This window comes from Vicugna pacos, chromosome 1, assembly GCF_048564905.1.
Source record: "Vicugna pacos chromosome 1, VicPac4, whole genome shotgun sequence".
Taxonomy (NCBI): Eukaryota; Metazoa; Chordata; class Mammalia; order Artiodactyla; family Camelidae; genus Vicugna; species Vicugna pacos.
Genome location: NC_132987.1, coordinates 54,589,100 through 54,612,047, shown reverse-complemented (window position 1 = coordinate 54,612,047; position 22,948 = coordinate 54,589,100). Strand labels below are relative to the sequence as shown.

Genomic DNA, 22,948 nt, shown 5'->3' with positions numbered 1-22,948 from the left:
CCCCAGTGCCCACAAGTGCCAGGCACTGTGTTAGGGGGTACGGAGGTTGAAAGGTGGTCCTCAGCCTGGAGGCCTGTGCAGGCCAGTGGGAGGAGACAGGCACAAGAGCAAAGCCCAAAGCAGTGAGGTAAGCAGTAGCAATAGGGCTGTGCGCGACATGCAGCTGAGGCACCACGGAGGGCAGGGCAGGGAAGCTTTCATAAAGGAGCTGGCATTTGACTTGCGTCTTGAACCCAAATCAGGAGGATTTCATAAGGAATCAGGGAGGACAAGGCACCCAGGCTAGAAGAGCCTTGGGTGTAATGGCATAGGGACATGGCTTATTCTGGGATCTGTACCTGGTTAGGTATGACCAGGATAGAGGATGCTTAAAGGGCAGTGGCAGGAGATGTGCTCCAAAACTGGGGTGACTTGGCTGGGGAAGGTCTTGTGAGGCCACCCGAGTTTTTGGGAAGGAATTTCGTATGCAGCTAAAGGGCCTTGGAAGAATTTTGAGCACATGAAGAAACAACTGGGTTTGCAAATAAGGTTAATTGCTCTGACCAGGGTGCAGGAGAGAGAGCAGATCAGAGTGGGGGAAAAACTTCCAACAGTTCAGGCAAGAGGCCCTGGTGCACTCAGGGCCTGACTGGGGCAGGGTGCACTCACCCGCTATGCTCTGATATGTCCACAGCAGCACAGGGGTGGCTGTGTCTGTGCGGAGCGCGTCTCCCACAGCCGTGCCATTTGCTGAGTATTTTGAATGTCCCACTGGCTAAAGGGGGAGTTTGAGAGATAATTTGAGATACTACCACCAGGACTTGGTGATGAGGATGTAGGCGATGAGAGAGGGGGAAATGTGGAGAATGGCTACCAGCTTTTTAACATGGCCATCTGGGGGGTGCCATTCACAGAGCCTGGAAATAGATTCTTCTTCCAGTTAGCAGGAGAAGGGCACTCTGAGTGCCTGCAGAGGGAAGACCCCATAGACGAGTCTGAGTCAGGAGATGGTTAGCACGTGGGAGTGGTGTCTGCCCTCCCCAGGAGGACTCCGAGAGAAGGGCGCCTCCAAGGACACACATGCATGCCCATGAGACACCGCATGGCCTCATGTCTCCTTCAGTACCATGCCCATACACACCTCTCCGTGTCCATGCTTTTCACCAGGACATGTGCTGCACCTCCTGGGCTCAGGCCCTAAGCCTGCACTCCAGCCGTTGGCACACTTGGAACAGAGGGAGACCACCGAGTGGCCAGCAGGGCACATTCACGACCTTCTGAGTCTCCAGGGGCAGCCCAAGTCCTTCACCATCTTTTCCGACCCCAGAAGAAGATGGAGAAGACAACGTGGTGTTGGGAGATTACTATGGACTTGGAGTCAGAAGACCTGGCCATGAGTCCCTGCTTGGCCACTTAACAGCCTTGCAACCTAGGGCCAGTCACTTAACCTCTCTGAAGCCTCGTTTTTTTCTCTGTAAAATGCAAATAATAATAATCCCGTTGCAAATAATGTGACCAGGTAGATGATAGACTGATTAGTAAGCTGGGTTCTTTTTACCTTCAGGAGTGAGTGGCAGAAGGTGAGAAATAAAAGTGATACAACTTCTAGAGCAATGATTTGACCAAAAACCTTGTGGAAGGAAGACAAACTTAATTGATAAGTAACTTAAAGCATTTATCTAATGCAGACATGGAGGGCATCATGCAAATATTCCATGTTTTTAATATTGTGCTTGTAGTTAGCACTTCAGGCTATGTCCCCATGTTCCACCAGAGTCCATATCCACCCCCCTCTGCTATTCGAGGTACCCTGGTAGGAATTTTTTGAGAAGTTCTATAGAATTCCTGGGGGAATTGACTGAGGGGCTGAGGCCCCCAGAATTTGGAGTCATGGGTAACTTTGCACTTACAGACACACCCACTCATGCATCCCACCTGCTTCCAAAGTTCCTAGGCTGCCTTAGGGCCATCTCCTGGCCCAGAAGCAGGTACAAGCAGCTCTTCAGGGGACAGTGTGGAGCCCCTGGCTGATGACCTGCACCAGCTCCTTTGGATTTTCTTTCTTAACTTCCTTCCAGAGTGCTTCTCAACCTTGGCTGCGTATTACAATCACTCAGCGTGCTTTGAAACACACGAATGATAGATCTCATCCTCCAGAGACTCTAATTTATTTGGTCTGGAGTGAGGGCTGGGCGTTAGGACTTCTAGAAGCTTCCTAGGTGGTCCTGAGGGGCTGCTAAGGCTGAGAGCCCCTGGCGCATCGAAGACAGAAGGGGTAAGGGAGCTCCCCTTCAGGGGCACTTCCCAAGGGCCGCGACTGTGCCAGGAAGGTCCTTGCAAACGTGCCGTCTTATTTAATCCTCCCAGCAAACCTAGAGGTGGAGCTTATTTTGCCAATTTATACAGATGAGGGACCTGAGACTCAGAGAGGTCCAGGAACTGGCCAAAGGTCACCCTGCTGCGAAGTGGAAGATCAGTGACTCCAACCAGTTCTGTGCTGCTCAAGCCCTCCCACGTTCCCCTGCATCGCGCTGCCTTCCAGAAGAGGGCGCCCACAAGCACATCCCTCTGCAAAGAGTTCTGCAAGACAGACGGACAGCCTGACGAGATGCTGCTCCGAGGCTTGACTGCCAGGGATAATGAACTGTTTAAAGAGCAGGCAAAGTGGCTTTTCATCCACCTTGATTAGCATGATAGCGGTTAGGCAGGGAGCAACCACAGCAGTGCAATTCAGCAAAGCAGCCCAGCATCAACAAGTGCGTCCACTAAACAGGAAACAACCCTCTCTGGCCGCTGCCCACCCCACTCGCCCCTCCCCACCGCCCAGGCCCTGTGCTCCTCCCCGACCCTTCTCCTCAGGCCCAGGGCCCAGGGGCCGAGTTCTGCAGCCATCCCTGGTATCCTTCCCTTCCCTCCTGCAGGTGATGCAGCACGCGTGGGTGGAAGGGAACTCCTCTGTCAAGTGTGACCGGTGCCACAAAAGTATCAAGTGCTACCAGAGTGTCACCGCGCGGCACTGCGTGTGGTGCCGGATGACGGTGGGTTGGCGCCCAGGGCAGCCCTGCTTCCTTTCAGTGTGGTTTTTGGCTCAGCTGTGGACATCCTGCCAGAGGGCGTGAGCAGAGCCAGGGGACAGGATAGAGGCAAGGGGGCTCAAAGCCCCTGTTCAGTCCCTAAGTCTGGGAGCCTCCAGTGAATCACCAGGCTGCCCAGAAGAGGGCACCCCCAGAACCAGGGGAGTGTGGGCTGCTTGAGAAGAAGCTGGCCGATCCACTGGTGTTACGGCCAGGCAGCTGTGAACAGCAGGCTGGACCGTGGACTTCCTTCGCCTGCATGTCACCCAGGGCCAGGGCGCTGACAGAGTGGGAGAGGTTTTAGACACCAGGATCCCTGCATCAGAGGAAAGCACACTCTTGACAGTCTCCGCTGCCTGGGCCAGAGGCCTGTGCCTGCTGCCACCGGGCAGGCGAGTGTCCGCTTCCTCCTTGGACACCTGGAGCTGCCCGACGTGCCTTCCAAAGCAAGCCCAGTACCATGTCTAGTCCCCTTGACCAGGCGTCAGCCTCAAGAAGGACGTGTCTCCAGATCAGACTATGAACTCTTGAAATGCAGAGGTTGCATCGTGGGGTTCAAATCCAGCCTGTCATGAGTTTCTTCAACCAGATCTCCTTCCTTCCAGTGTCTCAGAGCCTCGGGAGCAAACCCAAGGCGGGCTCTGGAATCCACGTGGGGCTGCCACACTGGCGGGCCACAGACCTGCTCGGGGCTGTTTGGCCCCGGCTGCCTGGGCAGCACTGGGTCTCCTTCCTCTGTTTACGACAGACACACACCACACACCACACATACCGTACCACAGACCACACACACCACACACATCATACACACCACACGCACAGCACATACCATACACACCACAACGCACCCCCCATCCACATTACACACCACACACTCAAACACACACACCACACATGCCACACAAACCACACACTACACACACACATCACCCTTACACACCACACGCTTAAACATACACACCATACACACCATACACACCACACACACATACCACACACACACACTCTCTCTCTCTGTCTCTCTCTCTCATATACTGCCAAAGCCAACAGTGAATCAGGATTTGGAGGAGCACTCAACAGCCTGCCTCCCCAGTAAATCTCCAAACCCTCATACTTGACATTTCCTTGACTTTCATTCACACTCATCTTCATTTTTCCCTCCAGTTTCACCGCAAATGTGAACTGTCAACGTTGTGTGACGGTGGGGAACTCAGAGACCATATTCTGCTGCCCACTTCGATCTGCCCCGTCACCCGGGTAAGTGCTGCTGCCCTGCCAGGGCTCCGCCCCCGCCCCCGCCACCCCTGCTCACATTTCAGATGCAGGCAGCTTTCAGACAGCCACATCCTCAGAGGGCCTTCCTCCACAACTCTTAGGTTTCATGTTTTCAGCATGAATTTGAAAGAGGTCAGTGCTGTGCTGTCAGACTGTGAGGGAAGACTTCTCTGACTGAAATAATTCCAACTGCTGGCCACCCAGTGCGCTCTGAGATGGCCCATCAAGGAAAGCACGTTCATTCCAAGCACCTTGCAGGCAGATCACCGTTCAGGGAACATCAGTCACCACCTGTGCACAGCTAGGCTTCCCAGGCCTCCCTTGTCCCTGTCACCCTCTCTCCTGTGTCCAAACGTGGACCTCCCTCTGCCTTGAAGATTTCCACCTGGGTGTCTCAGCCCTACTTGGAAACGAAGCTGTGAAATTAAACCCCATTTATCCCCACCTGGAACTTTTTCTGTCTCCCCTGTTGAAGTCCCCTCTCTCAAACCAAGCACCAAACACCTTAACTGTTCTCTTTCCATCTTAAAGATGCTGCTGAGTGCCACTGATTCCTCACATCTCACGCTTGACTTGACCATCTTCTTTCTCATTAAAAACCAAAGAAAAACCACCACTTCTGAAAACCACTTGGCAGTACCTACTAAGCTGGAAATACACAAACTCTGTGCCCGATAAGTCTCCTCCTGTGTATCTACCTGAGAAATACGAGCATTTATTCTACCAAAAGGCAGGTACAAGCATGCTCATATCAACTTTATTCACATCAAACACTGAAAATAAGCTAATGACGCACTGACAAGAGAATAGATAAGTAAGTTGAGGCATATTCATACAGTACAATACTACACTGCAATGGAAAAGAACTATGTTTAGAAGCAAAAATATGGATAACCCCCAAAATACAATGCTGAACAAAAGAAGTTAGACTCATAAAAAGACATGGTCTATGATTCCATTTATATGAAATTCAAAAGCCAGGCAAAACCAATATGACATCAGGAGTCACAGCAGAATTACTACGCCAGAAGAGGCGGTAGCTACAAGGGCCTTAGGTGTGTAGAAATTCATGGAGCTGTAGATTTAGATTTGAGCATTTTACTATATGTGACATAAATCTCAATAAAATAAATAATAAACATTGAAAAGAAAAACCAACACAAGATAAATTACTTATTCAGTATCACAGTGTTTAGATAGCGCTGAGCAGAGAAACCACATTGAGGACCTTGCTTCTCAGAGTTCAAGCTTCTAACTCAACAAAGTAGATTCCTGCTAACTTCAGTGCTTCCTCTCCCTGTGTCCCTTCCAGTGTCTCGAAGTTAAAGTCAGGGCAAGTGATGTCAGAGGTCTGGAGAGTCCTAGAGAAACCCAAAGGGAGCATTTCTTTTTTTAGGTCCAAAGCCCCACTTTGAGAAGCGCCTCCCTACACTATACTGGTTTTCTGTTCTCTCTCCTTAGGGTAACCATTTGTTTTTTCTTCTGAGCTCTCTCTTTTTTTTTTTGTATTAGACATATTTCTTCAAAAGATGCTTGTCTTTCCTCTCTTCTCACAGGACAGGCAAGATGGGAAGTCGGATGGTAGCATGTCAGCCAAGGGTGAACTTATAATGCAGGTACCTCAGCAAAAGCCCCCAGTCTCCTCATTCATTCTAAGTGGGTCCAAGGCTCTGGAGGGGAGGACAGGGTTTGGGTTCTAGAGAAACACATCTCAACCTTTGCTTTCTCATCCGACCAATTATATCACACAGGACGCTGTATTTCCAGCCTCTGGAATTATCTTCAACAACTACACTGTAGGCAAGTGGTGAGAAGGGAGGTAGGTCGATCCCATGGCTGGCCAGACTGGCTTTATCACCTTTTAAGAACACATTGCATAAAACTTCAGTATGCAGACCTCCTGAATAATAACAAGAATGTGGCCTAAAAATAGACAGTTGAGTCTTCCAAGACTGCCAAGCTGTCTCCAGAATGTGATCTGCCAAAACAAAGTTCACCACATCCAAAAGTTCTCCTTCATCCTTAAATGTATATTTAAGAACTCATTTTTCACATGAATTCACCAGTGAGCTCCTCTTTGTGCCTTCCACAAAGTTCCAGGAAAGGCAGCCTGGTGAGGTACAGCGAGTGCTAGAAAAGGAGATACAACAGGGCTCCTCTGCCTCTGAGCCTTAAGTTTCCTTGTCTGGAAAGAGGCAGAGTGGCCCCTGCACTGCCCACCTCCCAGAGATGCTCCCAGATCCAATGAGAACATGCAGATTAGTGCAAAACTTTGGTGATAATGATGGCTGAACCTTAACGTGGGAAATCTCTAGACACCTTGAAGGGCAGAAAGCCAGATGGAGCAGAGACAGACACACACACACACACACACACGATGCAGGTCAGTTGTTGACAGCTGGCATCTATCTGGTTATCCTGCGTCTCTTCCAGTTGGACAGTGCCCACGCTGTATACTGGCTATGAAATATTTTGAATATCACCCCCAGAGATAAAAATGAAATTACTCCTCAGGCTCTAAGATGCTTCTGGGTATCTCACAAATAATCACCCTTGGCAGATGAGAACATTCCTAAAAGTTATAAAGAGTGTTGCTGTCCACTTCAAACACTATGGCACTGTGTTTGCTGAATTTTAGCTTGAGATCTGGAAAGGGAGGCACTAGGTATGAATATGGAGCAGAGCAGCCTCTCTGGATCTACGTGTCCTTCTGCTGAACCCACAAGTATGCTGAGGACCCGCTCTTGAATCTGGTGCAGTGGGGTCCTTGGTTGGAGGGTTGTTCACACACCTGCCCAGCTCCTGAGGCATTTAAAATCCAGTTAATATTTTGAGAAATTTACTTCAGAAGATTATATATATATATATGCAAATAAACAATAACAAAAGAAACCCAGAAGACAGGACGTGCTTCAAGTGCAGTCATTATAGCTGCAATCATCAAGGAAAACTTCATGAAATAGCTCTTGAATTGGGCTCAGGGGAGGAGAAGTTTTTTTTAAGAGGTTGCAAAGAAGGAAGAGGGGGTATTTCAGGGCAATAAGGAGGAGAAGGAATCTGTGTGAGGGTCCCCATAGGGTGGGAATTCAGGAGACACACTAGAGGGTAAGAGCTGGGCTTGGCTGGAACTGTGACGAGGGTTAGAGTAACTGAGGGGGAACAGTAGAATGGGGCTGCATTAAATGCCTTGCATGCCAGGTGAGGAAATTTGGATTTTATCCTCTGGGTGATGAGGTGTCATTAAAGGTTTTTGAGCAGGAGTGGCATGACTAATGTGATGTCCTGGAAAGGACATGGGGGGCGGCGTGCAGGACTTACCTGAAGTGGGAGGAGCCCAAGCAGTGTAGGTGCTGTGGCAGCTGCTCCAGGTAGAGAGACATTCCAGGGAAAGACAGGACAGAGTCTTCCCTGAATGACTGGATGAATAATAATAATAGCCAGGAGAAAGGACAAGTTTTGTGGGGAAAGAAGATAAGTCAGGTTTAGGGTGTGCTCTGATAAGACATCTGGCTTGAAGGTACCCACTGGGCAGTGACAAATGTGGGACCAGGGCTCCAGAGGAAAATCGGGGCTGGATTTGTGGATTGGGAGGGTGCTGGGGTGGAGGTGATGGTTAATCCCATGGCTGTTGCTTTATCTAGGTTTAGAACCAGATGACCATACCTTCTAAGATTATATTTAGTTGGATCCCTCACAAGATCTGATCTTGTGCTGTGGGCACAATGCCACACCATTGTTGAATAATTTCAAGCTATGATGCCACTGCCCCGTCTCTGATCCTGACCTCAAACTTTCATCCCTGTTAACATTGCTTAAAGGCCACTTAGGCAGGAGAAACTTAGCTGCTTAATCCCTCAGAAAACTCAGCCAGTGGACAAACACCTACCACCTCCTGACCTCCTCTCCTCCACGCCTGGATCTACTTGCCAGTCACCTCTCCCAGAAACTGTCTTGGCACTGACTCTCATTGCTTTCCTCCTATTGCCTGAAACAGAGCTAATTTCTTTTTCTTTTGCCTTTTAAGTATAAGATCATCCCCACCCCGGGTACCCACCCCCTGCTGGTCTTGGTGAACCCCAAGAGTGGAGGAAGACAAGGAGAAAGGTATGTCCTCTTCTTTTCCAAGATGGGGAGGCTGGGTCAGCCTGACTGGGGTCCATCCTTCCCCTCAAGCACAACAGCGTGGGCAGTGGAGACAGGCAGACCTGCAGTCCAGTCCAGCCCCACCACAGACCACTTGATGACTTAATTCAAGTAACTTAACGCCCCTGTGCCTCCGTTTGCTCTTCTGTAAGATGGAAGAAATAATCATGTCTCCTCCTATAGGGCTTTTGTGAGCATTAAAATAGACACAGCGCTTAGCCGAGGGCCTGTCACGTGAGCCGTTATTTCCGGTTCCCAGGGTCAGACCAAGTTCTGAGATGCCTGTTAAATTCCCAGCCTTCCAAGTCTTGTCTTTTCTTTTTTTTTTTAACATTTTTTTATTGATTTATAATATCTAAGTCTTTTCTTGATAAAAGAGTTGTGGTGGAGGCACCTGGTTGAGACCTCCTGGCCTATCCCATCCCTGAGAAAGCAGGGCACCCGTCTCATCAGTGACAGAAACACCTAGTCTGCTGGAAGCACGTGGGGGTGGGGGTGGATGGCCAGAGCAGCTCTGGCTGCCAGTGTTCAGCTCTGGGGTTAGGAACAGATGGCATGGTGATCTGGAATCCAGGTTTTAAAAAACAGTAAGTAGCACCTAAGTGAGAATTGAGAGCCTCCACCCCAGTCCTAGGGCAGAGCACCCCTCCTGAACTGACCTGATTAGCCTCAAGCTGGAGCCTTGAAACCAAGCCTAGATGCGGTCACTGCCTCCAGCCCTCCTCTGCCCCAACCCCATCTCCTGCATGTCCTCCTGATCCCACGACGTGGGGACCTCTCCACAGAGCGTCCCTTGGTGCCTTTGTCTGGTCCACAGAGAGCAGGATCATACTAACTAGAACGTACAGAACTTTTGGGAGAAGGTCTCCGTGAAGGAAGAAGCTTTAGGAGAATGGCAGTCCTGTTCTCTGGGTTGCTCTGCCCTTTCCTCTATGCAAGGGGTGCTACTCCTTGGATGGTGGGGAGACCTTGAAACAGGGTGAGGGCATGGGTGCGGCCAGCTGGACCTGGGACATCAGGGTCTGCAGGGCCTGCGTGCGGTCTTCTCCCCTCTTGGGTTTCAGTGGAGCCAGGTTCCCACCATCAGTGGGCTCCAGCAGTGCTTGCCCTACTGTGACTTCTCACAATGACATTCCCCTTCTCTGTCTCCGTCTCTCTGTCTCTCTTTTTTTTTCCATAGAATTCTTCGGAAATTCCACTATCTGCTCAACCCCAAACAAGTTTTCAACCTGGACAATGGGGGGCCTACTCCAGGGTATGGAGATACAATCTTTACTTCCTATTTCTCCCCCTCACCCTTCAGTCTCTAAAGAAGATACCATTTTGGGGGTTGCCTTTTTTGTCTCCTTCGTCTGTGGATTTATCCTTCCTACCGTTTTACTCCTTTTCTCTTCTTTTCCTCATATCTACCCTATGTCTTCCTGGAGATACTCAGGAATACTCATATGGCTGACTCTGGGAAGTAGCCTCCTGCCCTTTATCCCAGAAAAAGCTGTTGATTTTGCAGGAGGGAAAAAATTGTATATGCCATTTCATCATTGGATTGCCAGGAAGGGCAGGCTGGTAAATTATTTTAACTCACTTGCAAGGCTGCGTTAGCTGGTTCTTCATACTGAATCATCAGGAAGAAGGATAGGGTCTTCTTATCACTGTCAGTCAGTGGTTCAGAAATCTATACCGCTGATTCCAAGTCCTGCTGCGTGCTCTGTTGTGGGGCATTTTAGGACCAAGACAAGTGGTGGTTCAATGAAATCACTTTTTTTCTGGATCATCCAATTTAAAGGTTGTTAAGCTCTCCCCTGGCCCTTCTCCTCCTGTCATTTGCCTTTTGGCTGTTTCCCTGCTCTTTGGCAAAGTGCTGAGGAGAGGGACAGCAATAAGGGGAGACTAGGCAGCCCTTTTGCAGCCTGACCCAAGGCCTATGGGAGGATCTGGTCCTCGTGCTGGTGGCTAACATGATGCGCTGTGGGGCCCTGTAATCAGAGGCCCCTCCAGCATTGGGGCTGGAAGGTACCCAAAGACAGGGCTTCTTATGAGATAGAGCCAGTGCACTCGGGACCTCTGCCCGCCAGCCCGAGGCTATTCTCAGATCTGTGCCTGCTGGGCTGGGCTTTCTAACACACAGCTGATTTGCCCAACCTTCCAACCCTCATTTCTACTCTGGGTTCAGCAACACCTTCAGAGGGGCTGGAGTAAGGAGTGTTAAAAGGAACTCTGTCCCTGTCTTCGATTGTTTGACACAAAGCTATTGTCTATGGCAGTGGTAGGACAAGACCCACTAAAGGAGAAAGAAACATGAGTGCAGATGCAGCCGTGACTCGCCTATAAAACTAATTTCGAAATAGAGCCCACCTGTACTGCTGCGCGCCCCATCACGGTCACCGTGACTGCCAGTTACTGCTCCGTTATGACTTGTGACCGAGCAGCACCCCACAGATACCTTTACCAGCCCGCTCTCTTCTCGGGCACTTCAATACTTGAATACAGTCCTTCAGCTTAGCTGCATTATCCAAAATTGGTTTTGCCCTGGATGACAAGCCTGGTGGCTACTTCTCAGGCTGCTGTGCCCTGAGTATCTCTGCTGTACGTGTCAGTGTGTGATCAGACAGGCTGTCTAGCTGAAGGGAGCCTCCATTCCGAAACCACTTCCTATAGGAGAGCAGAGTTCTCAAGAGAAGGGGAGGAGAGGGAAGGTTCGTTTGCCCAGGCGTGCATCTGTGACTTAGAAGGCCCCCGGGGTCTTCTCAGACCACCATGCAGGACAACGAGGAAATACAGAGCTTCGGCTTCTCCAACCCCACCCCCAGGCCTCTACAGGTTACATCTGTACTAAAGCAGAGGTGCTTAACCTCTTTTGTGCCAGAAACCCATTTGGCAGTCTGATGTAGCCTACAGACCCTTCAGACCCTTTCTTAATAAATTAAGATAATACTTTTTTAAAGTATAAAACCAAATATATAGGATGACCAGGGAAACTAATATTGAAAAAGCAGTTATCAAAAGGTTAAGAAACAAAGTTTTGCCATGAGGATATATGTGATTTACTGAGATATTATATAGCAAGTTCCAGAGGCAGATCTAATACCTATGGTAAATTAAAAGCAGTGATGAGCACAAGTGATGACAGAAACTATCCACCACAGCCGTAGTAAGACAGTAAAACACCTGTGATTTCGGCTGCTTAACCAAGTCACAGGTATCGTTAATATCCCGTGATTTGCATCTTACAGTCATAGTGGAAGGAAACCCTAAATTTCAGTTAGAGCTGAAGGGAGATAAGAGGGTAATATGGCCCTCTGGATTCTATCCACAGACCCCCTGGAGGTTCATGCAGCCAGTTAAGGGCTCTGCTCTAAAAGGTTAAGGGCTTGGGGGGAGATGGTCCTTGCTCCACTTGGGTCCAAGTTCTAGACCCACAGGAGAGTGGCATGAAGACCCAGCTAGTTCAGTGTATCTGACTTAAAGGGAGGTCGTGCAGACAGAACAGGTGAGGGAGCCAGAGAGAAGTCAAAATGTTGGGGGTTAGCCAAAATAAGCAAACTCTAGATTTCTTTTCATAAATAATAGAGAATTTCTAGAATACCATTTTCTTCTTTTTTTTAATGGAGGTACTAGGCATTGAACCCAGGACCTTGTGCATGCTAAGCACTGCACTCTACCACTGAGCTATTTCCCTCCCCACAAAAACTATTTTTTTGTTGAATGTTGAGTCAGAGTCTGCTTGAACAGAGATGGCTCCCTGGGATTCATGGTCAATGGCATTGCTTAGTAAGTTCTGGCTTTAGAACCTTAAGTGACCCTTTCAACTCCGAAAGGCATCAAGGTCACAACGTACTCCCAGGGAAGTGAGCAGTGGGGTAGGGGGGGATTCTGACTCAAGGCATGTCAAAGGTCAGCCTGTAAACAGAACCATTTTGGCCTCTTTACTTCCCAGACTGAACTTTTTCCGTGATACTCCAGACTTCCGTGTTTTGGCCTGCGGAGGAGATGGGACAGTTGGCTGGATTTTGGATTGCATTGGTAAGAATGGGCTGGGAGGGCCTTTGCAGCTGACTTATAGTAAGTACATTAAAAGTCAAGAAAGCACTAAAGAAGAAAGAGAAATGGAGCCATGTCTTGCTCATCTTTGTTTCCACTCTTGGATCAATGCTTGACGAAGTATCTACTTTGGGTGGAGAAAAGAAAGGAAGAAGACAATGGAGGGGTTCCCACAGGTACAGATATAACAATTTAGTTCCAGCCTTGCCTCACAGTTATCTGCCATGGCTGGGGTTTGGGCAGTCGCAAGACAGGCCAGATGAGAAGTTGGGTGGAGAGGGATCAGGACTGAGACTCCAGGCAGGTCAAGGGTGCTGGATAAAGGCCAGAGAACTAAACGTAGATGCACAGCCCAGGGCAAGTCACCTTGAGATAAACACCTGGAGCCGGAGCCCAGAAAATGCACGTAGAAAGCACAGATCAGTGAAAGCAAAGAAAAGCTATGGTGGACTGTGTCCAGCATACCTAAATCAAAAAAAAGGGCGATGGGGAAGGCCCAGGCTGGGAGTCTGGAGGCCTGGGGTCTAGTCCAGCTCTGGCTAGATCTGTGAATCCTTGGACACATCACCCCCAGTAAATAATGGAGAGTGACTCTCAAATTCTGAGACATGGGGTATATTCAAGGTCTAACCCTGGAGAACCCACATAAACACCAGGACATGGGTACATAAGCGCAGGAAAACAGCCAAGGGGACTGCTGGGGAGGGTCATCACCAAAGTCCCCAGAGCAACGAGCCCTGGGCTGCCTCGGTTTTTTTCGTCCTTTGCTCCACATATCCTGCCAGTGCACTTCCAGGTGCCAAGTTCTGGCAATGCAGCAGTGAACAAAAGGACAAATCTCCCTCAGGGAGCCTCCTTTCTAGAGGGAAGAGACAGGCAGTAAACAAATAAATAAGTGAAACATACAGTATGTCAGAAGGTGTTAAAAATATAGCAGTAAAGGGGCAAGGGGCGCTCAGCGGTGGGAGTGGGAGGTCCGGAAGGCCTTGAGGAGCAGCTGACCTTTGCATGGAGACCTGGAGGAGGGTGAGCCTTGCGGGTACCTGAGGGAAGAGCAGTTCAGGCAGAAGGAATGGCAAATACAAAGGCCCTGAGGTAGGAGCAGGCCTGGCTGCCGAGGGCTGCAGGAAGGCTTCCGGGCAGTGCGGGGTGGAGTGTGTGAGGGGAGAGGATGAAGGGATGAAGCAGAGATGATGCAGGGCCCAGTCACTAGGACATGTAGGACATTATACGGAATGTGGCTCTCATGCTGGGAATGTCCCAAGATGCTGGATGGTGTTGAGCAAAGCAGAGAGGCAACAGATGCCAGAAACAGAAAAGGGCAGAAGCAGGGAGACTAGTTAGGAGGTGCCTGCGGGAATCCAGGGGAGAGGGGACCAGGGTGTGGACCATGGTAGAAACAGGAAGTGGTAAGGAGTCAGGTCGGGGTATCTTTTGAAGGCAGACCCAGCAGGATTTGCTGACAGACTGGGTGTGGGAGACGAGGGGAGGAGGGGAGTCAAGGATGGGCCAGAAGAGACCCTGATCTGGGCGGAGAAGGCTGGGTCCCCAGGGATCGCAAGCAGACCACCTGGAGGGGTGGGGCCAGCACCACGCACACCTGCCACATCTGCTCCCCCACAGGCACTTTGGTTTCCATGGACACAGCCCTGCCAAGCAGCCACCCACGCTCTCCTGTCACCTCGGGCTCTGGAGTTGTTTGTGGGAGGAGGGAGGCGTCCTCTGGGAGCCAGGGAAGGAAGAGCTGATCAGCAGAGGTTGGGTGGCTACCGTACCAGGAGCTCCCTCTCCGTCCCAATGGAGAAAGTAGGCTGTGCTGACAAGTTGTATAAAATCTACCTGCAGAGAACACAGGTGATAGAAGCTACCAGGAACAGAAAGGTCATGTGAAAGGAGCTGATTTTTCATGGGTTGGTGACCCAAGGAGAAAAAATTAGAGGGGTAAAAGGAGTAACTGCACCATGTTCATTCATTCATTCTTTCAAGAGAGATTAAAGCCCTTGTTCCGTGCTCTCCAGCACCCCTTTTGGTCCCCTCTGATCTGTTCTGCAACAGCCAGAGTGGTCATTCCTGAGTGCCAGTGGGGCCATGATATGTAAGGCACATCAGTGGCTTCCCAGGAGTCTGAGATAAAAAGAAAACCCTTCAGATGCGCTACAGGGCCTGGAGTGATCTAGCAGCTGCCCCCAATTCCAGCCTCATTTCGTACCCCCATTTCTCTCTCTCTAAACCCAGACACCCAGTCCCTCTCTCAGACCCTCAAAGCCACCAGTCTCCCTTCCACCACAGGATCTTTGCACAAGTTGCTCCTCCTGTCTGGTCTGCTCTGCTGGCCTTTGCTTGGTCAGCTTCTGCTTCAGATCTCAGCCAAAGTGAGGCTTCCTCAGGGGGAGCCCTCCCTGACACCTCATTACAGGACCACACTCATTTCCAGTATGAATTTGAAATTATGCGTCACTTAAATGAAGACCTTGTTAATATCAGTCTCTCTGTCTCTCAAGTGTTAGCTCCCATGAGAGCCTGAGACATAGCTTTTTACCTGCTCTTAGAGGCAGAGCATCTAACACAGCACTTAGGCCTTCAATAAATACGTGTAGAGATACCACAGTGAATGAGATTCCCCAGGGAGGTTACGGTACATTTGGGGAACAAATAGTCAATTGCAAGAGAGTGTGATGAGCTCATGAGATCATCCTTGGTGCTAAGGAAACACTCTGGAGAAGCACCAGGTCCAGACTAGGGCAACCAGGGAGGGCGTCTGCTCTGAGCAACAGAAAGCTTGTGATTTAAAGCACCGAAAGCACTTCAGCGTGGTTGACATGTTGAGTGGGAGGCAGGATGTGAGAAGGATAAGGCTAGAGAGAAAGGCAGAGCCAGGAAGAGCCTCACTGCCATGCTAAGGGGTGATGGGAGCCCTGGCAGAAGGGAACACAGTGGACTAGTGTGATCAGGCTTGTGATTCAAGGATGCCTGCCTTGGTGGAAGTGTGGGGAACACACTAGGGCATGGACCTGGAGACCAAGAGGGCAGAGAGGAGGCAGTTATAGCAGTACCGGGGGAGGAATCATATACCAGAATCCAGGATCACCATAGATGGAGAGAAGAGATGGCTTGGAGATCTATTTAGGAAACAACTTACAGAAATTGATATGTGAATGGATGTGGGGTGAAGGAGAGGAAAAACCCAGGGTGACATCCAGGTCTCTAGCCTCAACACTGTGAGGATGGTTGACTTGCTGGGATGGGGAGCTCAGAAGGAGGAGCAGACCTAAGCAAACAAGGGCCTTCCAGGCAAAGGGAAGAGCCCGTGCAAAGGCAGGGGGGCACAAACGCAGACTGCATGTTCTGGGAACAGTGAGAGAGTCCATTGCTTTACTCCATCCTCCATCTCAGCCGTCCCAGTGATGATCTCAGCCCTGCGTCTCTCCTGAGCTCAGCCATTTCTAGCATGAGTCTGACAACCTGGGGGACCTATGAACTCTCGTTTTGCTGGGGCTGCCCTAGCATGAGCCTCATGCAGGAGGCTAATTCTTGCATTGCCCCTGTCCCCCACTCAACCCCTACCCCTGCTCCCCAATCACATCACTCACATCCCAGCACCAGGTGCACTGAGATTTGTGTAAGTGGTGTCCCCTGGAGCCCTGTGAGTATCTGGCCTCCTTCAGCTTCCCCAGCTCAGCCACTGTGCTGCTGTAGATCTGCAGCCAGATTAAAACATACATGTTTCTCTAATGGTTTGGTCTGATGCTCCTTCACAGCCATCATGAGACAGGATTAAGAATCTGTGTATTTGCAAGTCTGGGAGGTGGTGAAAGTGGCAAACTGGTACCTGGGGGCCAAGTAACACCTGGAGGCTTTGCTTGTTAGACACATTGTTATTTTTAAGTTTTTGACCCTGAATGACTAGAAGTGAGGCATCTTCAGTTTTCCAAGTGCCCCACCCATCTTCTGATGTCTCAGACGCACCTGTTTCACTATTTATGCACCTGCCTAGCCTCTGGAAAAAAGGAAGAATACAGACTTGGAGCCTCAGAGATCTGGGTTTGGATCCTGGCTCTGAAATTACTTTCCCTCTGTGAACCTCCGTTTCTTCATCCATGAGAATGATAATACCTTGCAGGGTCTGTCTGAGGAATAAATGGGGTAAATGCTGGTTATCGTTAAGGATTAAAACTGTGCAAACTAATGTTTTTGCGGTGTCTGCTGTCACCCCTAAGGAAAGAATTAGGATGAAATGAGGATGAACAGGTGCAAGTTGCAGGGAGACAGACTTAGCTCAATGTGAAAAAATCCTTTGCAGCGGTTAACACATTGCAGAAGGAAGAGATGGCTTTACGAAGTAGTGAGTTCCCCATCGGGAGAGATATTCAAACAAAGAAAGCTATGGAGGGCTTCAAGCATTAGATCAGAGGTAACTAGACAACTCGGACATTCTGTAATCCCATGGCATATGGCTCTCTCTTCCTCTTCATGGATTGCAGATAAGGCCAGGTTTGCAAAGCATCCACCCGTGGCCGTCCTGCCTCTTGGAACAGGAAATGACCTGGCCCGCTGTCTCCGCTGGGGAGGAGGTGAGTCTGCGTGGGAGGAGGGTCTGAGGACAAGCGCTCCAATCTACTGGGGCTCTACAGAGCTAGGATGAACTTCCCTTTAGGGATCACGTTTCACCTAGTAATACTCAACTCCGGGGTCCTGTCTGCTCCGTGCCTTTTCCCTGCCCTTGTTTCCAGGCCAAGGCCTGTGTTTACCCCTCACTAGACTTACTATCATCCCCAAACTCTCAGCTCAGAGCCTGCCTCCCCCAGTAGAACAAGTCAACTTTAGGGTAGAATCTCCTTTGTCTCCTCCCCAGTGTTCATCCCAGTAGGGGGCTCACTTAGACAAGGGTTTTCTGCATGTAATTCCCCCTCTCCAAATTACTGATCTTTTTCTGAAGTAGGACTCAGAATGCCGACAGAAAAGCCGCATCACCAGCTACCAGGGACATCCAGATCATCCTCGGCCCCTGTGGCCGGGGGCCCTCATTGTGAAATTCCCCAAAGAGGGAACTCAGAGTGGTAACCAGCTTACAGGGCAATGGGCAGGAGCTAAGGAGAACTCTGCAAACTACCACAGCCTCCTGGAGCTGGGCATGTCCTAGAGAGTGGAGGAGTTCAGCTCAGCCGGCAGAGAGGGCAGACCAGTCTGGCAGGCGGAACTGGAGTGAGACTCCGGATGGCTGATCAATTCCCAGAATGACTCAAGACCAGGCCGGCCGTGGTCAGTGCGATGCTCGGAGGACAGGGGCAGGGCAGGCAGGAGCCAGCCCTGGAAGGAAGTCGGCAGGCACGGGAAGAGTTGCCAGGGTCCCCAGCCTCATGCTAGGCTAGGGAAGAACCCTCTGTTCAAGAGGGTCAGGCAGGGTGTGGCCCCATCCTCTGGGCATCCAGGCCACATAGCGAGGCACAAATTTCACACAACCCTGTGTTCCCTGATAGCAGTGAGGCCCTCAGCTACCTGGTTGCTAATATTGCTATCTTGTGAGGCATCCCTGAAGGAGCTGACCAGAGCCCTGACAATTTGAAAATACTCTTCAAGATTGCCCCAAACATAAGCAGGAACATGGACGTGTTTTTTGAAAGAAGAGATTCTCTCTCTCGTTAACTTCTCATCACTTAACAGTTCACTTGCTACATTGGTTTTCTATTGCTATTATATAATACTGACAAATGATTATAAGCAAAAAGGCTTAAAATATCCATTTATCCGCTCACAGTCCTGTAGCTCAGAAGGGTCTTCTGCTCAGGGCCTCACAGGGTAGAATCCGGGCATTGAACAGGTTGAGCTCCTGTCTGAAGACTCTGTGGGAGAATTTGCTTCTCAACTCATTCGGTTGTTGGCGGAATTCAGTTCTTTTCAGTTGTAGAGCTGAGGTCCCTGTCCCCTTGCTGGTGGTCAGCCAGGACCACACCCAGATCCTAGAGGCCTCCTACATTCCTCACCCAACGGAGCCCTCTATCTTCAAAGTTGGCAACAGAGAAGCTCCCTTACTTCAAATCCTTCTCAAGTTTCAAATCTATTTCTTAAGGAAAAGTCCAGTCTTTCTAAGGACTCACCTGATTAGGTCAGATCCACTCAGGATAATCTCACTGTCTTGAAGTCAGCTCTGCATATAGCTAATCCTGACAGTGACCATCCCATCTTACCACAGGTCCTGGGGCTTTTGCTGGGTATATACACCAGAAGGGCAAGAAACATGGGGACCATCTTAAACTTCCGCCTCCCACGCTGTCAGTCTCTGTCACGACACAGTCCTGGCGCAGATCCTCTGTTCTCCCACGTGCAGCTACCCGACTGTCCAGCCCACCGATGCCCCAGGGCTTGCTTCAGCCACACAGGCCTGCCCATCTCTGGCCAGCACCCCGCCGTACCCCAGCTACTCTGGTTCCAGAGTGCCCCAGCTTCCTTCTAATCACTCCATATTGCCGTCTCCTTCTCCAGAGCTCAGAAAACCTCCCTGTCTCTGGCCCACAGACACACTGGGGAGACCCCAGCACCCTCAGGGTTCCCCACCCTGACCGCTGCCTTGCAGCAGCAACAGCAGCACTGAGGGCGAATACAATGCTGTGCTCCACAGGTTACGAAGGGGGCAGCCTGACCAAAATCCTGAAGGACATCGAGCAGAGCCCCTTGGTGATGCTGGACCGCTGGCACCTGGAAGTCATCCCCAGAGAGGAAGTGGAGAATGGGGACCAGGTCCCGTATAGCATCATGAACAACTACTTCTCCATCGGTGTGGTAAGTTGGCCAAGGATCGCTTTTCTTCCTAGAAGAGAAGTGCCCGGGCAGACAGAAAGGGTTCTAGTCTTCCACTGTCCCCTCTGGGTCCCTGCTCTTTACCTGTCCCAGCTGCCCCCAGCCTTGACTTGGGTCCACGCGTCCTGGCATCTGGCCTGGGCATGGACATCCTCATTGCACCAAGCCCCATCCTTGACTATAAGGGAGATTTCTGCCTCTATCATATCCCCACCATCCACCTGCTAGGGATGAGGCCTCAGGACCCTTGACAAGGAAAGGGTAGAACTTGCACCCACTCTGAAGCCAGGCTCCTTACTCTCTGCTTCCCTGTCTTGGGAATTAGGCTGCCCAGTTTCATATGCATACGAGTCCTTCCAGACTAAGACTCTGTGATCGTCTCAATCACTGTCATCTGTGCCTCTTTTGCAAATTTTGGTTGTTTAAAAAAAAAGAAAAGGAGAAATGATAGGTGGCTTGAGGAAAGTGCAGGTTTAAGGGAAGGGTTCTGTTTTTCAGTAAGACTAAAAGGAGAACCATGAAAGAGAAAAGAGTAATAATATTAACACTTTATATTTACAGGATTTAAAATTTACCATATTTACCGATATTTTCTTAATTCTTATGATTACACTGGAGGGCAGTATTACCTCCATTTTATAAGTGAGGATCAGACAAAGGGATTTGCCTTCGTTTTCTGACTCCCAAGCCAGCACTCTTTCTATTATTAAAACAGGAGAGAGAGACCTATGATCAGGTTCAGAGAGGATGGAGCCATCAGACTAGAAACATATTCAGGGGTCTCTGTGTCCTGGTTTGTCTTATCTCTCCAGCTCCCCTGCTCTCAGTTGGGGGAGGCGTCTTTCCTGAAGATCTTCAAGCTCATCCCCCTGTGACGTAGGCAGACCCCTCCTCCTTTTCTTGACTCAAAAGCCCCTCTTCTTTTGGACCACCTGCTCAGGCTCCCCTTCACATGATAGGAACACACAGTCATCAGCTCCTGCAAATCAGACCTGACTGGCAGGTCTGGTGCCGGGCTTCTGGAGCACACGCTTCCCAGCATTACAGTTTGACAAAAACTCATGTTCTTTTTTTCTATAGTAACCAGAGTATACTTGCTTACATGTATCGAGTACCTAATGCACACCAGGCAGAGTGTCCTTATTAGTAGGTTTAGCCATTGCTCTTTTACATTTTGTAAGAAGGAACAGTAGCTTAAAAAGATAGAGTCAAGTCCAAGCTGATGAGTGGGAGAGAAGGAAATCACTAGTGTCGAGCTCCAGAGCCCACCTGGCTGTGGACCGTGAGCCATGCAGCCTCTGCCCAGCCCCTGCAGCTTCATGCAGCAGCACGGGGGGTGGGGGGACTCAAAATGTAGGGTGTGATGGCTCACTTATACCTCACCCATACCCTTGGTCAGAAATACAGATTCCACCCCCACGACAGATCCTGATTCATACTCTGATTCAGTTGGTCTGGGAAGGGTCTGGGAATTTGCATTTTTTTAAACATTTTTTTATTAAGTTATAGTCATTTTTCAATGTTGTGTCAAATTCCAGTGTAGAGCACAATTTTTCAGTTGTACATGAACATACATATATTCATTGTCACATTTGTTTTCACTGTGAGCTACCACAAGATCTTGTATGTATTTCCCTGTGCTATACAGTATAATCTTGTTTATCTATTCTACATATGCCTGTCAGCATCTACAAATTTTGAACTCCCCGTCTGTCCCTGGGAATTTGCATTTTTAACAAGCCTCTGAGGTAATTCTGATGTAGATGGTTCCTATCAAGTCCTCGGTGGGTGAAGACAAGCCATTAGAGCAGAGAAGGATGGTCAAAGAAGTGGTTCTTCACAGGAGCAGAAGCCAGATCCGAAGGAGGGGGAACCAGCACCTGTCAGCAATGAGCCAGAAATGAGAGCTGAGCTGCAGGACAGGGTGACCTGCCTGGGAGTTTATAGATGGCAGGTTACATCCACAGCTGCCTTCAGAGTCCTCAGCCCCAAGTCTTCTCTTTCTTAACACGCCCAGCTCTAGCTGCCAGAACTGACAGGATTCCTAAAGCCTCCCTGTCCATCTCTACACAGCGCCATATGCAAAAAAATGATACTCACTTAGTATCTGCTGACCAAATGGATGAAATGGCTAAAAAGGAATAGATGACCTCCCCTCAACTAGGTAACCAAACCCTAATCCCAAGAAGCAAGACTGAGCTTGGTTTTAATTCCCTGTTATAAATAAGAAGGAAGTGTTTGGGAGAAGGGAGTGAGGGGTGAAAGAAGGAAGGAGGGAGGGAGGGAAGGCATGAAAGGAGGAAAGAATACCAACTAATTGCCCCCCAGGGAAATGCATGCGAACAGATTCTCCATTTCCCTCGGTGGTCAAGGTATTTATTTGCCCTGGGCTGACCTATAATCATCCAATCCATTCGTCATCCAGATTATGAAGAACTGCACAATATCTTCCTCACTATTTTTTTCATACACCTGTAGCTTGTGCATGTTTAACATTTTATTGCCAAGCAGTGAAGAACCAGGTCTGCTTTGATCTCACTGCTGTACCCTTAGCCGTCTCCCAGCAAAATGTTTGCAGGGATTGTGTGCTCACTATTTAAAAGTTGGAAAGGGAAATTCTTGAGAAAACAAGTAGCCAACCTGTAACCCTAAGAGAATCTGGGGCTGACATTTGCAGAAGCTCTTGCTCCCTATTTGACTTCCCAAACTTTGTAAGAGGAGAAGTAATATGTAAACCAACCCACAGTTTTACTTCCTTAAGATGATTAGAGCCGGACTCCTTTGGCAAAGAGAGCCCTGCAAAGTCTTTGCCTCTTTTGAAGGACCTAGAATATCTTATTGGTATCAGATGTCTGCTGCCTGCATTTATAAAGGTGGTGACAATGACCGCTGCTGTGGAGCCCCTAGGTGGTAAAGAATTCTCCCTGGTGAGTTCACTCGCTCCCCTGGGCGCCAACTGAACCCATTTAACAGATGGAGGGATAAACAGGGCAGACTCTCCTGGCCTATGAAGGGAGTGACAAGGGCCTCGCTGTCAGCAGATTCCCATCACCCGCAGACATGCCAGCACCCCACCAGCGAAGAGTTGAGACGGCTGGCCTTCTCAGTCCCTCTAACTGATGACATCCATTGGCAGGAGATTTTAAACACAGTCATTCAGGATGCTACTTCCTGACTTCTCTGGCCTCCCCATCCCTGCTCTTTATTTTTGGATTTGCAGAAATGTCAGGATGGCCAGGTATCAGTGACAGGAAGCTGGGGACTGCACAGTAATTCCTGGGATGTGTGTAATTCTGAGCGCCCCACAGGCTCTGCTTTCACTGAGTCTTAACAGGACGAGTGAACAGCTAATCCTTTGAGTCAATGAAATCTATTTCTGATGCTGAGGGAACCCAGGGGCCAAGGAGAGGCCACAGTCATCACACTGACCCACACAACATTTTCCACCTGACAGGCTGTACTTGTTAGACTTCACTGGTAAACCCGTTAGGTAATTTGTCAGAAAGTCGTCATTTTAAATTGCAACCTTTTAAATTCCCTCAGTCTCAGGTTCTTGTCTGTCACCTATGAGAGCCAGGAGGGTTCTAGAACCATGGGACTCCCTGAGAGGGGTCTGGGACAAGAGGTCTACACTCTTCTTCATT

General features: G+C 49.6%; 1 protein-coding gene across 2 annotated transcripts in view; it reads left to right on the top strand.

Annotated features, from left to right (window-relative positions):
* DGKG (diacylglycerol kinase gamma) overlaps positions 1 to 22,948 on the top strand; it is a 185,912-nt gene that overhangs the window by 79,221 nt on the left and 83,743 nt on the right. Inside the window, exons 12-19 of one of the 2 annotated variants that reach the window (XM_006200993.4) lie at positions 2,901 to 3,017; positions 4,218 to 4,310; positions 5,885 to 5,944; positions 8,353 to 8,432; positions 9,652 to 9,726; positions 12,406 to 12,491; positions 16,991 to 17,080; positions 19,126 to 19,286. In XM_006200993.4, the coding sequence (XP_006201055.1) occupies positions 2,901 to 3,017; positions 4,218 to 4,310; positions 5,885 to 5,944; positions 8,353 to 8,432; positions 9,652 to 9,726; positions 12,406 to 12,491; positions 16,991 to 17,080; positions 19,126 to 19,286 (762 nt within the window). The remainder of the gene's footprint in view (positions 1 to 2,900; positions 3,018 to 4,217; positions 4,311 to 5,884; positions 5,945 to 8,352; positions 8,433 to 9,651; positions 9,727 to 12,405; positions 12,492 to 16,990; positions 17,081 to 19,125; positions 19,287 to 22,948) is intronic. The other variant, XM_006200997.4, reaches the window with a different exon arrangement.